At 34.3% G+C, this 14,186-nt stretch overlaps 2 protein-coding genes and 1 pseudogene across 2 annotated transcripts; 2 read left to right on the top strand and 1 right to left on the bottom strand.

Annotated features, from left to right (window-relative positions):
* Positions 1-1,284: 1,284 nt before the first annotated feature.
* Positions 1,285-1,812, top strand: LOC120206581. Its single transcript, XM_039206192.1, has one exon. The coding sequence runs from the start codon at positions 1,285-1,287 to the stop codon at positions 1,810-1,812; it is 528 nt and encodes a 175-aa protein (XP_039062123.1).
* A 5,728-nt stretch (positions 1,813-7,540) lies between these two features.
* On the top strand, positions 7,541-10,705 carry LOC120206686 (calcineurin B-like protein 7). The gene is made up of 9 exons (XM_039206262.1): positions 7,541-7,703; positions 8,287-8,438; positions 9,206-9,288; positions 9,431-9,490; positions 9,567-9,675; positions 9,796-9,848; positions 9,950-10,027; positions 10,121-10,233; positions 10,435-10,705. Exons 2-9 carry the CDS (start codon positions 8,360-8,362, stop codon positions 10,487-10,489), a joined length of 630 nt encoding a protein of 209 aa, XP_039062193.1. The 5' UTR covers positions 7,541-7,703; positions 8,287-8,359; the 3' UTR covers positions 10,490-10,705.
* A 4-nt stretch (positions 10,706-10,709) lies between these two features.
* On the bottom strand, positions 10,710-12,821 carry LOC120206582 (annotated as a pseudogene).
* Positions 12,822-14,186: the final 1,365 nt, after the last annotated feature.

Raw genomic sequence — 14,186 nt, forward strand, 5'->3', positions numbered from 1 at the left:
AAACTTATATAAAATACTATTTTAATCCTTAAAACTAAAATAAAATATCAATTTGATCTTAAATCCTGTCAAAACCCTCATCTTTCGATCACCCATGACCCAAACCTCTTCTCTCTATTAAAGTTTCACTTTTAATCGCCTCAACTCTCATTTTTTAATTTTTAGATCCAACTGTCCTAGTATCGTATAATCAAATATGATACAGTGACGCGGACATATGCAAGTCAAACCAAATATGGTAATTGATGCTACTAAAGCAATTTCATGATAGACATAATCGGTAAAACTAGAAAATCTCTGCTGAAAGATTCGCCCACCAAACTAGAAAGATATAAGGATACATAAGCTATGCTCCCATTTTAGTTCAACTAGCTCAAGCACTAACAGTTAACAGTGACGAATTCATAAATATTTTTCAAGGTAGAGCATATGTTAATAACACAAAATTTTTAAATAAAATTTTATGATAGACATTATCGGTAAAATAAATTACTAAACTAAATTTTTTTTGAATTTTAAGATGAACATGTGCAATTGTAGCATATAGCGGATGATACAACGAGGGAAGGAATTGAGGCAGTTAAAATAAGAAGAGTTGGAACAAGATTTAAATATATTTGGTAAAACTTCCAGTTGATCACTGTTCTTTATAGAACTTTAGAATATGGAAAACATTTTTCAATATTTTCAAATTGGACACTAAAATTAATTTAAGGATTTGAAAAAATTCTCAAATGTTAGGCTTTTAATTAGGGTTAAATTAGGGCGTTACACCAATTTTCTATGAAATATTAACTTTATTTATGATTTTTTATATCTATTTATAATTTTAAATTTTTTTATATACCGTACCATTACTGTCCCCGTACCTTGTAATTTTAAAAATTATCGTTTCCCGTCCTTGTATCCGTATAAGTGTAACATAAATACTAAATTAGTGTTCTATTTGAAGTTTAGAATTGAACCGATATTTTGTGTTGAATTCAAGAGATTTGACTAATGAGAATTAACGATCCAATAACTAAAATAAAATAGATAAAAAAATTATAATATAACTTTTTTCAATAAGATTCAAATCTGTTGTGTATAGAACTTGAAAATTCCCCCTTAGATAAAATGATAAGCCATGGCCAACGGTCTGCTAATCACATGGCGCCGATCAAATTATTTTGAAAACGAAAACCCCATTTGTCCTCTTTCCCCCACTTCTTCTTCCCCAAGGGTTCCACCTTTTAAATACCATCTTCACCCCCTCTGAATCTCGGAGCTTTCTAAATTCTAAAAATGGGGAATTGTTCTCTCAAAGGAGCCGTCGATGAAACCAATCCCATCAGGGTTTCAACAGACGCCGGCCGAATCATCGATTTCAATGGCCCCAAGCTTGCTCGTGAGATCACAAATGATTTTCCAGGCTATGGTATCTGCAGAAGAGGCCAGGCTTCAACTCCATTGCCTGAAGATGAACGCTTGGTGAATGGTGGGTTTTATCATCTTCTCCCCCTGGACGAGTTTCAGAAAAACGGTGACAAACGAGGCGTCGAGAAAGTTGAAGCGGCTCGTGTCGATCCGACGAAGATGTCCTCCGTTGATTTCGTCGAGAATGTGTCGTCTTTGTCGGCTATGGAAGTGTTGTCGTCGGAGAAGTATGGGGTCTGGAAAGTGAAGTTGGTGATCGGCAGTCAGCAACTGGAGGATATTCTGTCGCAGCAAGTGAACACCGAGGCGTTGATCGAGAAGATGAGGATGGCGGCGGAAGCGGACTCAGGTGTCGCGACTCCACGGCGGAGCAAGTGGTTTTGGTTTTGGTTTTGAAGAAGCCAGCCAGGTCAAGTTTGTTTAAGGTGGCAGAAAAAAATGCGTTGTAGCTTAAGCATGTTATTTACGGGCAACTTTTTTAATCTTGTTTGTTTCATGGGTAAACTACGCATTTAGTATTTAAACTATCAGTTTTGATCCATTTTTAGTACTTAAACTTTTAATTTTTTTTAAAATCATACCTAATGGTCACTGACGGATGCATGTACATCTCAAGGTGGGCACGTTCCCACCCTAAAATTTTATTGTGTCCACCTTAAAATTCAAATTCTTTATATTAATTGTCCAATTTACTGAAGGCGTCCACCCTGAAAATTTATTTGTGTTTAGCCCATACAAATTTTTTTTATTATTAACACATATGTGTCCACGATGAAAAATATTTCAGGATCCGCCATTGCTAACAGTTAGTTTTTATTTCATTTTAGTACCTCACCGTTAAAAAACTTAACGCGTTTAATACCTAAACTATTAGTTTTGGTCCATTTTAGTACCTAAACTTTCATTTTTTTTCCAAAAGTAAACATTGAATTTTGAAAAGGGTACTAAATTGAAACAAAAACTAAACTTTAGGTATGTCTTTGAAAAAATTAAAAGTTTAGATACTAAAACGGAATAAAATTGATAGTTTAGATACTAAACATATAATTTACCCTTGTTTTATTTACCGTTTGTATTTGAATATTCAACATTGTTTAAGGATCTTACACCTCATTTAATTGGACTAATTGATAATAGAGGACTAAAGATCATTTTAGCCTTTGTATATACTATAAAAGGTATAACGATAAAAAAATATCTCTAACGTTTGATTAAATAGTTTTGTTAGTTTCTATTCTTTTAACCTTTTTACTCACAATGTTTTATTTTTGGGCAAAAAGATCTCTCTATGGCTGGAAACAATTAGTTAACAAATGATCAACCTAAAAAATAGAGACCTTTTTGCCTTAAAATGAAATGTTGGGGGGCTAAAATGCTAAAGTGATTATTTAGTTAAATGTTAGGAATCTTTTTCTTTAAAATGAAACATCGAGGGTCAAAATTTTAAAAAAACAAATAGTGATCAAAATGATTATTTTATCAAACATTGTGAACGTTTTGATTTTATGACTGAAATCAAACGAACTCAATAGTTAAGGGATTGTCATTATCCCTTGAGGTCCCGGATCGTTCATTGTCAAATAATCATAAGTTTTTAAACAAACACAAACTTGTATTCACCCTATATTTCAACGACAATGACGATGGATGGATGATTATTCAACGATGGTAGTAGAAGCAATGGTGATCACAACAGTGGTGGCGATTAACAATGCTTGACGATGGAATATGAAATTAAAGATTTTAGGATTTTAGAGAAATTTAGAGTCTATTATATATATATAAAGTTTTTAAAATAAATTTTTTAAAAATTTATAAACGCGAAACACATTAGATAATGATTTTTAATACTCGTTATGGTATAGACACTTGAAAATGCAAGCTTGAAAATGTTAAACACCTATTTTGAACGAAAAATACTTTAAACATCTAAATTTAACTAAAGATATATATGAATACTATTTTTTTCATGAAGTATTTAAGCTAATATAATATAATATAAAAATAAAATTATAATTTATTTTTTATTATATATTATAAGATTACAGTGTCAAGACGAAGCTCTGGAATCGAGAAGACAACAAAAATTTTAATTAATTAAAAATTTTAAACAATAATTTAATTAATTCATGATTGAAAATGATAATTTTATTGATTTTTAGTATGAATAGAAAAATAAAATGTATATTTAGATTAAAAAAACAATTTTATCTATAATTTATTGAGTTAAACTTAGTGAGTTGAACATATCATACTATCATAGTTCATCAAATTAAAAAAAACCAACAATTAGTTGGTCTAGTGGGATGAGACACTAGATCCCTTAAGTAAGGTTAGGAGTTCGAATCCTGACGTTTGCGAATGGAGTAAACTGGGTTGGGAGGGTTGCCATCGCCTCTGCATTACTCGATCTGGATTAGTCAATCAATAGATCAGATATCAGTGATTAATTAAAAAAAAGAAAAATATTATGAAAAAGTGATTCCACCGAGATTCGAACTTGGGTTACTGGATTCAAAGTCCAATGTCATAGGCTCATAGCCAATAGACCATGGAACCTTGAGCTTCAAATTAACTACTTTACTTTTTCTAAGTTGCTTTCAACATTAATTTAAATGAACAATTGGAAGTAGGGATGACAAACGGATGGCGTAGATGTGGTACTCCTTCTCTTATTCCGATACTTATTTAATATTTTCATATCTATTACTTATTCATCAAATATATAGATAAAATTTTTAAATCGACACCTATCCAAGAGGTTACGTTATCCAATCTACCCTTACACTTGTTATCTAATTGAATAATCACCACCCATATTATACCTGCCTGTACCGACCTTATAGCAACTTCAAATTACATAAACAATGAAATATAAACATTTGGTTAAACTACAAGTCATATCCTATAAATCTTAAGATTTATAGAATAGTTCCTGGAGTTATACTTAAATTCATAATGGTCCAAAATTTATATGATGAGTAATTAATGGACAAGTGAATGTGAGATGGACGGATGCGGGGCGGGTGGATGAAGAGCGAGTAAGGTCTTAAACCCATCACCTAAATAGTACTCACGACAAGTATGACTTTTTACTTTCACATTCATCCAGTTTCCACTAAACTTATATCCATCATCGTCCCAATTAGAATAGATAAATGCAAAATTCATGAAATTATATCCATCTGTCATCTTTAACGAGAAACAATGAAAGAACACAAAAGACTAAAGTGAAAGATGATTGATCATAATAAATAAATAAATGCACCCATCGTTTACTTGTATTATTCTAAATTTTGACACTGTTTTTTAATTCCATCAAGTGACATAAGATTTGGATTGATAATTTTTTTTTGACAAATTTGAAGCAAGCTTTGCTTCTTCATCTTTTTTTATCCATTAACAATATGTTGTTCCACATCATCACCGGCAAACATCGTCGAGCTGTGAAGATGCACAAGGTACCGCCGGCCGTGACGGAATTCGTAGATGTTATTCATGTTATATGTGTCGTTATCTATGCCAAAGTAGGTAAATAAGTATGTCCATATAACTCGACCCAATCATTCAGTCACGAATGGGCTTACGCGGGGTGGTTGTCCCCTAAAAGTTTAAAATTTTATATATTTTATATATTTTCTTTCTATTATATATTAAAAATATGTTTTCATTTTCTTAAAATTTTATAAGTTTATTTCTCCTTCAAAATTTATAAGTTCATTTCTAACCTAAATAATATGTCCGCCCTTCGTACAACGAAAGAGAGATATAAAAAATGTTCTATCAGTGAAATAAAGAGTTGAGATGACTGAAATGAAAATTCCCAAATTCACCTCAAGGATATACTAGGGGTGGGCATAGGTGGGGTTGGGTCGGATTTTTGGTCCACTCGACCCGACCCGAGAACAATGACTCCTCCACCCAAAATCCGACTAGACCCGCATAATATATACCATCCACCCGATCTGAACCAAAATAATAAAAAATATTATTTCTATTCAATAAAAATAATTATTTAATTGAAAAAAATAATATATAAAGGGGTATTATTTTAATTATTTCTAAATATGTAAGGTAAAATTATATTTTTTCGAGTTAGGTCGGGTCAAATATTTTTCACCCTAAACTCGAATCCGACATGACCCAGCCCGATCGAATCCGATTGGGTCAGAACCCGTCGGGGTCGGGTCCAATGCCCATCCCTAGGACAAAACTATGCATTTTAGAGCAGAAGCTTGATGAATAAGGTAAATGGACTTAGGGACTGTTTGTTTGTCTCTTAATGAAACCATTCAGTGAATAAGGTAAATGGACTTAGGGGTTGTTTGTTTGTCTCTTAATGGAATCATTCAGTGAATAAGGTAAATGGACTTAGGGGCTGTTTGTTTGTCTCTTAATAGAACCATTCAGTGTTGAATGTTGAACCGTCGAGCATTCAGCGCATTTGTTTCGTACCTCTGAATGATTCAGTGTTGACTGATTCAACAAAACAGTGTTGAATGATTCAACACAGAAGTACATTCTGAATGATTCAGATCCATTATCAAACAGCATGTCACATTCAGAGCTAATTCATATAGAACCTCTGAATCATTCAACATTTAAATCATTCAACGCTTAATCATTCTGAAGTAAACAAACAACCCCTTAGTGATTATGTAAAGTGTTATTTTCTTATTCCATAATTATATGCATAAAATAAGGTAAATGGAATTAGTGATGATGTAAAGTGTTATTTATTTTATATATTTTAGGTCTGAACAACTGCGTCTACAACGTTTATGTATTGTCAATGATTAATAAATTTTTTGAACAAATATTATATTGTAATTAACTCATACTATTAAAATAAATAAGGTAAATGACATACATAAAAAAAATTCTGCTCACGCATGAACACACTTCACATAATCCGCATAATATATGTCACCCATTCACCGGTGTGAGTAAGCATTCGATCAAATCAAATCGAGTTAAATTTTTTTGAATTGATGAATCTTATTTTTAAATTTTATTTAAATCTTTTTAAGTCGAATCAAGTTTATAAAATCGAGTTGAGTCTAGTTGTTCGAGTTTCTATTTAAATTTTATTGTAAATATTTATAACTTTATGGTATCATTTGATTCTAATTTAAAGTGTCTTCTATAATCATATACAATATACATATATATTTCTTCATAATATGATATTAATATATCATATAGAGTTGAGAGACTAGTCTCGAATTTGAAAACCATCTATTAATATTAAAATTTGAGTAAAATTAATAACTTAACGAACGAGCTAACGTGATAATTTTAATTTTTAAATCATTATTTATATTATTATTTAATCTTAACTAGAAATTGTTGAAAAGCTCTGTGCCTCTGTTAGCCGACGCGTCTACATCATCGTTCTTGCATCCGGATGAAGCTCAAATTTTCAATTCGTACCTTTTCGACCCCAACATGATTTTAACCTCTGTTTCATCAGGAGGCTTTAATCTTCCCAAATCGACGATAGATTTTTGATTTTTTTCATCCTTCAATCTCTATGGTCCATCGTCTGATGGGACTAAAACTAACCTATGTTGATCGACTCGTCATTCTCTCGTAGTCTACCGTTCGTATTGGTCGTCCTTCTATAAGAGCTATCACCTTCGGGAACCCAAAAGTTCACTTTTTTTTTCTTTTCCTTTGTTTTGCTGAATTTTGTTTCCTTTTGATTGTCAATCTACCGGAGCTATCATTGTCTTCATTCTTGAGCTATTTCCAGTCGTTACAGATGCGAAATACCAATGTTTGGTTGCCGACTTTCCATCTTCTCTATTATGCTTGTCGGTGTTGGGTTTTAGGGTTTTGTTGATTAATTAATTATAATATAAATAACAATTTTAAATTAAAAATTGTCATGTCAACTGTCTATTAAGTTTTTAACGATGAGTATTAAAATGAAATAAAACTAAACGTAGGTATAGTTATGAAAGTTTAAATATTAAAACGGATCAAAATGGATAGTATAGGTACTAAACTCGTAGTTTACTCTTTTTGTTTACAGTATTCACCTCAACAAGCCTGAATTTAATTAAAAGAAAAAAAGAAAGCGAAGACTTTCGCATAATCAATAGATGTGATGCTTATGTGAGTCAGAAAAACAAGAAAAGCAAGTGTCATCATCAACCATTATAATCTGCAAATGCAACCACAAAACAAGTAATAGGAAGAACAACAATGAAGAAGTGGACAACTGAGCTGAGCTCAACTCATTAATGGGGTTCTGAAATCACCAATCTTCAACAACAAAAAAGGTCAACTCATTATACACCAAAATCTATAATTTATCCTGTTATTTCATTATAATAACTTCAGATTGTTGTTTTAGCTTTTATATTTGGATGTGTGCCCCCTCTTTATTTTTCCTGGAAAAATGAAGTGTTGGTTTTCTTGTTCATGAATTTGGTAGGAAAATTTACATTTTGGATAGATATGAACTGGTACCATCTTTTAAATAATGGGTTTTTTAAAATGTTTTATTAAGTACAGTTCAAAGCTTGATGATTGGTTGTTTTGTACTTTTGTTTGAATGGAACAGTTGGGATTATGAGAAAATTTTCACCTTTTTGTTGTTATTTTGGGTCCTACAGCACCATTCGGTCAGTAAAATAGTTGACTCCTGCCATGATTTTCTGCATTCGTAGGATCTTGATTAATTTTGGGCCTACGTTTTGTGTACAGTTAAGGAATTAGCTCAAGTAATTAAAGGAATCTGATTCTAACACCCTCACAATCAAATGATTCATTTGCTTAATGGAGATTCAATCCAGCTTACTACGGCAGAAGTATATATATATATATATATACATATGATGTAAATTCATTTGGATGTGGCAGGACTCATCAGACAGATTATTTGCACGAATTCCATCACTGAGAATCTTGTTTTGAATTACTTGTGCTTGCTTACATGGGTTGCTTTTGCTCGAAGAAAGTTCGACGCAAATCTGGGGCCGAAAAGCCTTTCGATCTTGCCTCTGAAACACTTTGTAAGTTAAACAGTGAAGAATGAATCTGTTAGTGCTTTTTTGGGTTCATGTTTTGGTATTTTTTTTCTTTTTGCAATTCACATCTGTTTGAGTCATTATCTGCAATTCTAGCCAAGAAATGCTATGAAGCAAACATAAACACAAGCAGTGTACTTCTAGTGTTCCTAATTTCGAAACTTTCTTCGTTTTAAGATTCGTAAAAGAAAGGATATAGATCATGCTTATGCCACTGCTTATGAGGTTAGATGGATGTTCATTTTTTCTGGTCATGGACCACATCTTTTCCTTACATACCTGCTGTTTGATTCAAAGTCTTAAAGGGGTTTAAAGTTTGCATTTGGTGTGCTAAAATCGAACCCGAAATCACTTCATTGGCATCTTGCCCTGTCTATGCAACCATTGTCTTTCCTTGGATGCACAGCCAATGTCATTGAGGCCACGTCCATGCATCGATCAAGTTTCCAGCTTCGATGCTAATAAATGAATCCAAATAATAGTATAACACACGAGGCTTATAGTGGTTTACTCCGAACATGAGAGCTATCTGCAATTGTAGACTCTGCAGATTTTCACTATGAGTATAATACTATTACAAACGACTTGTGACCTTTGCGTATAAGTAAAACTAGGGTGGTTTACCGTCCCTGTCCAATCCGACATCAACCTTAACATCTTAACATTGTATTCATGATAATTTTTCGGTATAAATTTGTGCAATCTGTAGCATATAATGGCCTAAGTGTAGAGCAATTCTTTTAATTTGACAGTTTCAGTGAATGAAGTAGAAGCTTTATATGATCTGTTCAAGAAGTTAAGCAGTTCCATAATTGATGATGGCTTGATTCACAAGGTATGTCCATTTCACATTGGTTTATAGATTCGATTTTCGTTTTCGGGTTGCCTTCGACTGTTTGAGGCTCTTGAAATTTGAAATATCAATTGAAGTCCTTTCGCCATTTTAAACTTATGGTTTGGAAATGTTTTACAAACAGGAAGAATTTCAGCTTGCACTCTTTAAAAACAGTAGTAAGCGGAGTCTCTTTGCGGATAGGGTGAGTATCGCATCGTTCCAAATTCTTTTGACATTTTAAACTTGCAAATTCTTAATCTGTATTTTGTTTATTGCAGGTGTTCGATTTATTCGATAACAAACGTAATGGGGTGATTGAATTCGGGGAGTTTGTCCGGTCTTTAAGTATCTTCCATCCTAATGCACCCGAAGCCGATAAAATTGCATGTATGTAATGCACATAAAAAATAAATTGTTTTATCATTTATCATAACATCAAAAGTAAATCTTCCATGGCTCTTATGATTGCATCTGAATACTGAAGTCAGTATATATATCTTCTTCCAGTCTTATTTAGGCTATACGACCTGCGACAAACTGGTTGCATCGAGCGTGAAGAGGTAAGTATGTTATAACTTTGATCTTCTCATCATTGTTTGCCTTGGAATATCGGAAAATAACATTGTTCGAATGACAAAAATTCATGCTCATTCATTTGAAGCTGAAAGAGATGGTAATAGCTCTGCTCGGTGAAAAGGGTCTGTCACTTTCCGATGATGCGGAATCGATTGTGGGAAAGGTGCTGGACATTTTATTAAACTGATAAAATTGTTGCTTTTTATCATTATGCTTTCTGGTGATTTATGTTGGCCATATACTCGTGTTTCTGCAGACAATGATGGAAGCCGATACGAAAAGAGATGGGAAGATCGATGAAGAAGAATGGAGGGAGTTCGTGAGAAAGAATCCGTCGATCATAAAGATCATGACACTTTCATGTTTGAGGTGTGTTCTAAACTCTGAAGTTCTTTCATTTTCAACTCTTGTTTTATGATCCAAAATCTTTACCTTTTTCATCACTGATATATCACTCAAGTTAGTGAGCATGCACTTTAACCATGACTTGATTCTTATGTTTTCTTGATGGTACCGAGTCCGGTTTCGTTCATCCGATGGAAGATTTACTTTCTGGATGTTATTTTTCAGGGAAATAACTGTTCAATTTCCCAGCTTTGTAATGAACACCGAAGTCCCGGATTAGGAGCAACTGATAAAGATGACAGACTTGAATCCATTATTTCTTCTGCAACTTATGGATACCCTCACTTTTCCATGCAGGATTCGATCAAATGTTTTTCATGTTGAACTTGTATATCTATGATTCACATTGGCAGAGATTACAGAAACCGATGGAAACTCGATCCGGACAATCGAAAGAATTTATACAATTGTCTCATATTGAAGTAATCTTTTTTACATACTGTTTTGCCACCGTTGAAGCAGTATCATTGCTTTACAGTTCTGGTAACAAATCTCTCATTCAGACTGTAATGTATCCTAGTTTCGATCTTGTTTGTCGGTAATAAATTCTGGTAGCTAGCAGAGGAATTGAATGTTTTCCGAGCATCATCGAAGATATTATACGAGGTTGTTCGGGTTTTGGCTAAAGACCATTGTTTTCAGGTTCATAGGATAGCACATTTCAGTGTGGCGGCTGCTCCACACATTGTCTGCTAGGATAGCATTCACTGCATCGGTGGGATGGAACTGATCCCACCAGATGTGATCGGAAGCGTTACGGCACGCCATTTGCGTTGACATGCACATGATCCATCCGTTATATCTCCCTAACCCACAGCAAGCATTGGCAGTTTCTTCAAACCTGAATAAGAATCCACAAAAACCATCCAAAGATTCAGCGGTAATCAAGGATCTCAAGCAAAATGCAACAACAAAAGAAAAGGTTCGAGATTCGGATGATCGATCGTACCATAACTCTTATGGTTCTGAATTATATCCATGGAACCTTGAAACACATCACAGAAAATTATGCCAGCATCAGGAAGCTCATGAAGAAGCTCATCAGTCATGAATCTCATGAGAAAGTTGAACTCCATGATCATATCATTTATCACTTCAACACACTCCCCATTGTTGCTCTCGTACCGCTGCAAGTAGTACGGAGCACAGCCGATCGGCGGAAGCCCCATTACAACGAATCTCCGGACATTAACGTTGTACAAGTTCTGATTTACCAACACATAAAATGTCAAGACTTTCCGGTAAGTCCGAAATCAATAGTAACAAAATAACTTTTTTCAGCAATCACGGTCGACAAGCACGGATTAAGCATGAAACTAAAGAAGACCCCGATCGTCACCTTTATTTCCTGCCTCATCGTGGACGCTAAGAACTGGTTGAAGCCCCAAGGAAGGTATAAATTTCGCACGTTCGATACATTACGCAAATAGTAATGTATATAGTCGTTTTATCCCGATCGAAATGTAAAGAACTGAACTCGAGATTAGATCGACGGCGAAATCCTCACCCAGGCCTAAAACGAACTGCTGATAAGTATCACCAAACTGCTGGATTTGGTGGGTGAATGAGATGTGCTGGCCCTGTTTGAAAAAAACATATCCTATGAATATGCCCCAATAACACATGAAATGCATCCGGGTTAAGTATGAATAACACAAGTCAATGGAATCATGGAATCAGAGATTTAAATAGCAGTCCGTTATCGGTGACCATTATATAATAGTTTTAGTATCATGTAAAACCGTTATTGTATACCCGCAATTGCCATAACAACACTCGTCATATCTGTAATGACGATGAACGCAACCGCAATTTAAATCCTTAAATGGAATAACTCATATATACCTAAAAAATTATGTTACTTGGAATTCGGGTGTGAATGTCAAATACGAATATGTTTAATAATTTCGATAGAGAAAATTGAAATGATACCAACTCTGATCCGCTTGAGAAAATAATGCCAGCAGCAGCAGATGCATAATTGACTCCATGAACCATATCCTCCATTTCTCCAGTTTGTCCAAGATAACTTGGCACGAAAGGAAGCCCCAGATACAATGCTGATTTTAAAGAAAAAAAAAAGTAACCAAAATGAAGAAAACCCATAATTGATAACCAATCAAATGTAATTCTCAACACCTAAAACAAGAAAATGAAGAAAGATCACAGTTTTTTTTACCGAGGTAATCAACGGGGATTCTTCCATTGCTGAAGCGTCCAGTGGGGAGATGGGTATCGAAATCACGGCCATAAGGAGGGCGGTCGGCCCGGGCAAAGGTGCCAAGGTAGTTGTTGTTGCCACAGTCGACGGTTGAGTCGCCGATGATGAAGAGTGCAGGGACAAGAGGGGAAGAAGAAGCTAGTGGGCTCTCCGGGGATAACAATGGGGATGGAGAAGAAGCTGAAGAAGAAGGTGGCGTTGAAGGGCTATCGAAAATGAAGATTTGATTTGAGGAAAGATTGTAGAGTTCTTGAGGGAATCGAAGAGCTTTGGACTGTGAAACAGTGGTGGAAACGATGAGAAAGATGGCAAGAAGGTGAAGGCTCAGCATTTCTTGAATCCTTCGATGGATTGAAGAAGAAAAAGGCTGCTTTGAGGAAGTTGGTTGAATATGTGGAAAATTGTGTTCTTTCTAAACACTAGACAACAAATTTCTAGTATTATATGGTTGACCGATCCTTCAAATTTTTCTTTTTAAAAAAAAAGTATTTGAAGTACTCAAACTTTTTAAAAATATTAATATAGTTCTTAAATTTTTTTATATTCAATGTGTTCTCATATTTTTCTTTAAAAACTCAGTATATTCTTTAATCAACGGATTTCGTTGTTAACCGTTATAATATATATTGGGTTAACTTCGAGGTCGTTAAAGTTGACTAATTTTGTGATTTGCTCACTTCGGTCATCGAGAAATCTAATGCCGAGAGGCTCTAGTGTCAACCACATTGATTTTTATGGAAAAACGTCCTACGGCGCGAAGATTGATGGATTAAGGCGTCACACGAAGCACTAGAGTGGCTAATCTAATTTTTTTAAACCACATATTTATTTACTTTAAATATGTCTATCGTAGTAATTGCAAAATAAAATACATAATTTTGTTTACAAATACGGGAGCCCCCAAATGATTTAAGTTAAAACTTACAAATATCCAAAACATATCGTTTCGACTCGAACATACAAGGGTCCATAAACAATTCATGCCCACTAAAATAAATCCGAGACGTACTCAAAAGTTGGCGGTTGACTGCTGGGTGTTCTAGGCAATGGCTCCTCCAAAAGCTCCCTCTGCTAACCTGCGCACGGAAATAAATTTCGAACGCTGAGCTCACAAGCTCAGTGCCACACTAAAAACCAAATTATAAAACATGCATTTTGTAATGCACATGCTACCAACATGACTTTAGCATACGAGTATGCTAGACTAAATCATACATATAGAGGTAGGCATCATGGTGTGACTAAGGGGTTACATCTCGAAGCTCACACACTCCTTTATCCTACCTAAGGTGGAGTATGAAATTCTACATTGGAAACTGCACACCCTACTAACTTGCTCCGTCAAGCCTCGGGACATCTATGCCCAATTAGCAAAGAAATGCCTAGTGCACTATCTTGGGTTTGACCATATAACCTGACATAAAATCGTTCCTTCTATTACTAGAGCAGCTCGGGTATCCAATTCATTTCTCAAACGTCACACAAGACAAGTCTTATGATTCCCTAAGTTATAGGGTTTCTAGGTGAAATTTCACATTGATTATATTGTTCTCACATGATACTTTATTAGAGAATTTAAGGATGTTTTGGGTCTGTCAACAATATCTCTAGATTCCCATAATTTCTTATTTAGAAAAGTGCAATGGTATCGATATTGACTCAGTAGTATCGATATTTCCCTTTGAGTATCGATACT

This window comes from Hibiscus syriacus, unplaced genomic scaffold, assembly GCF_006381635.1.
Source record: "Hibiscus syriacus cultivar Baekdansim isolate YM2019G1 unplaced genomic scaffold, ASM638163v2 tig00013960_pilon, whole genome shotgun sequence".
Lineage (NCBI taxonomy): Eukaryota > Viridiplantae > Streptophyta > Magnoliopsida > Malvales > Malvaceae > Hibiscus > Hibiscus syriacus.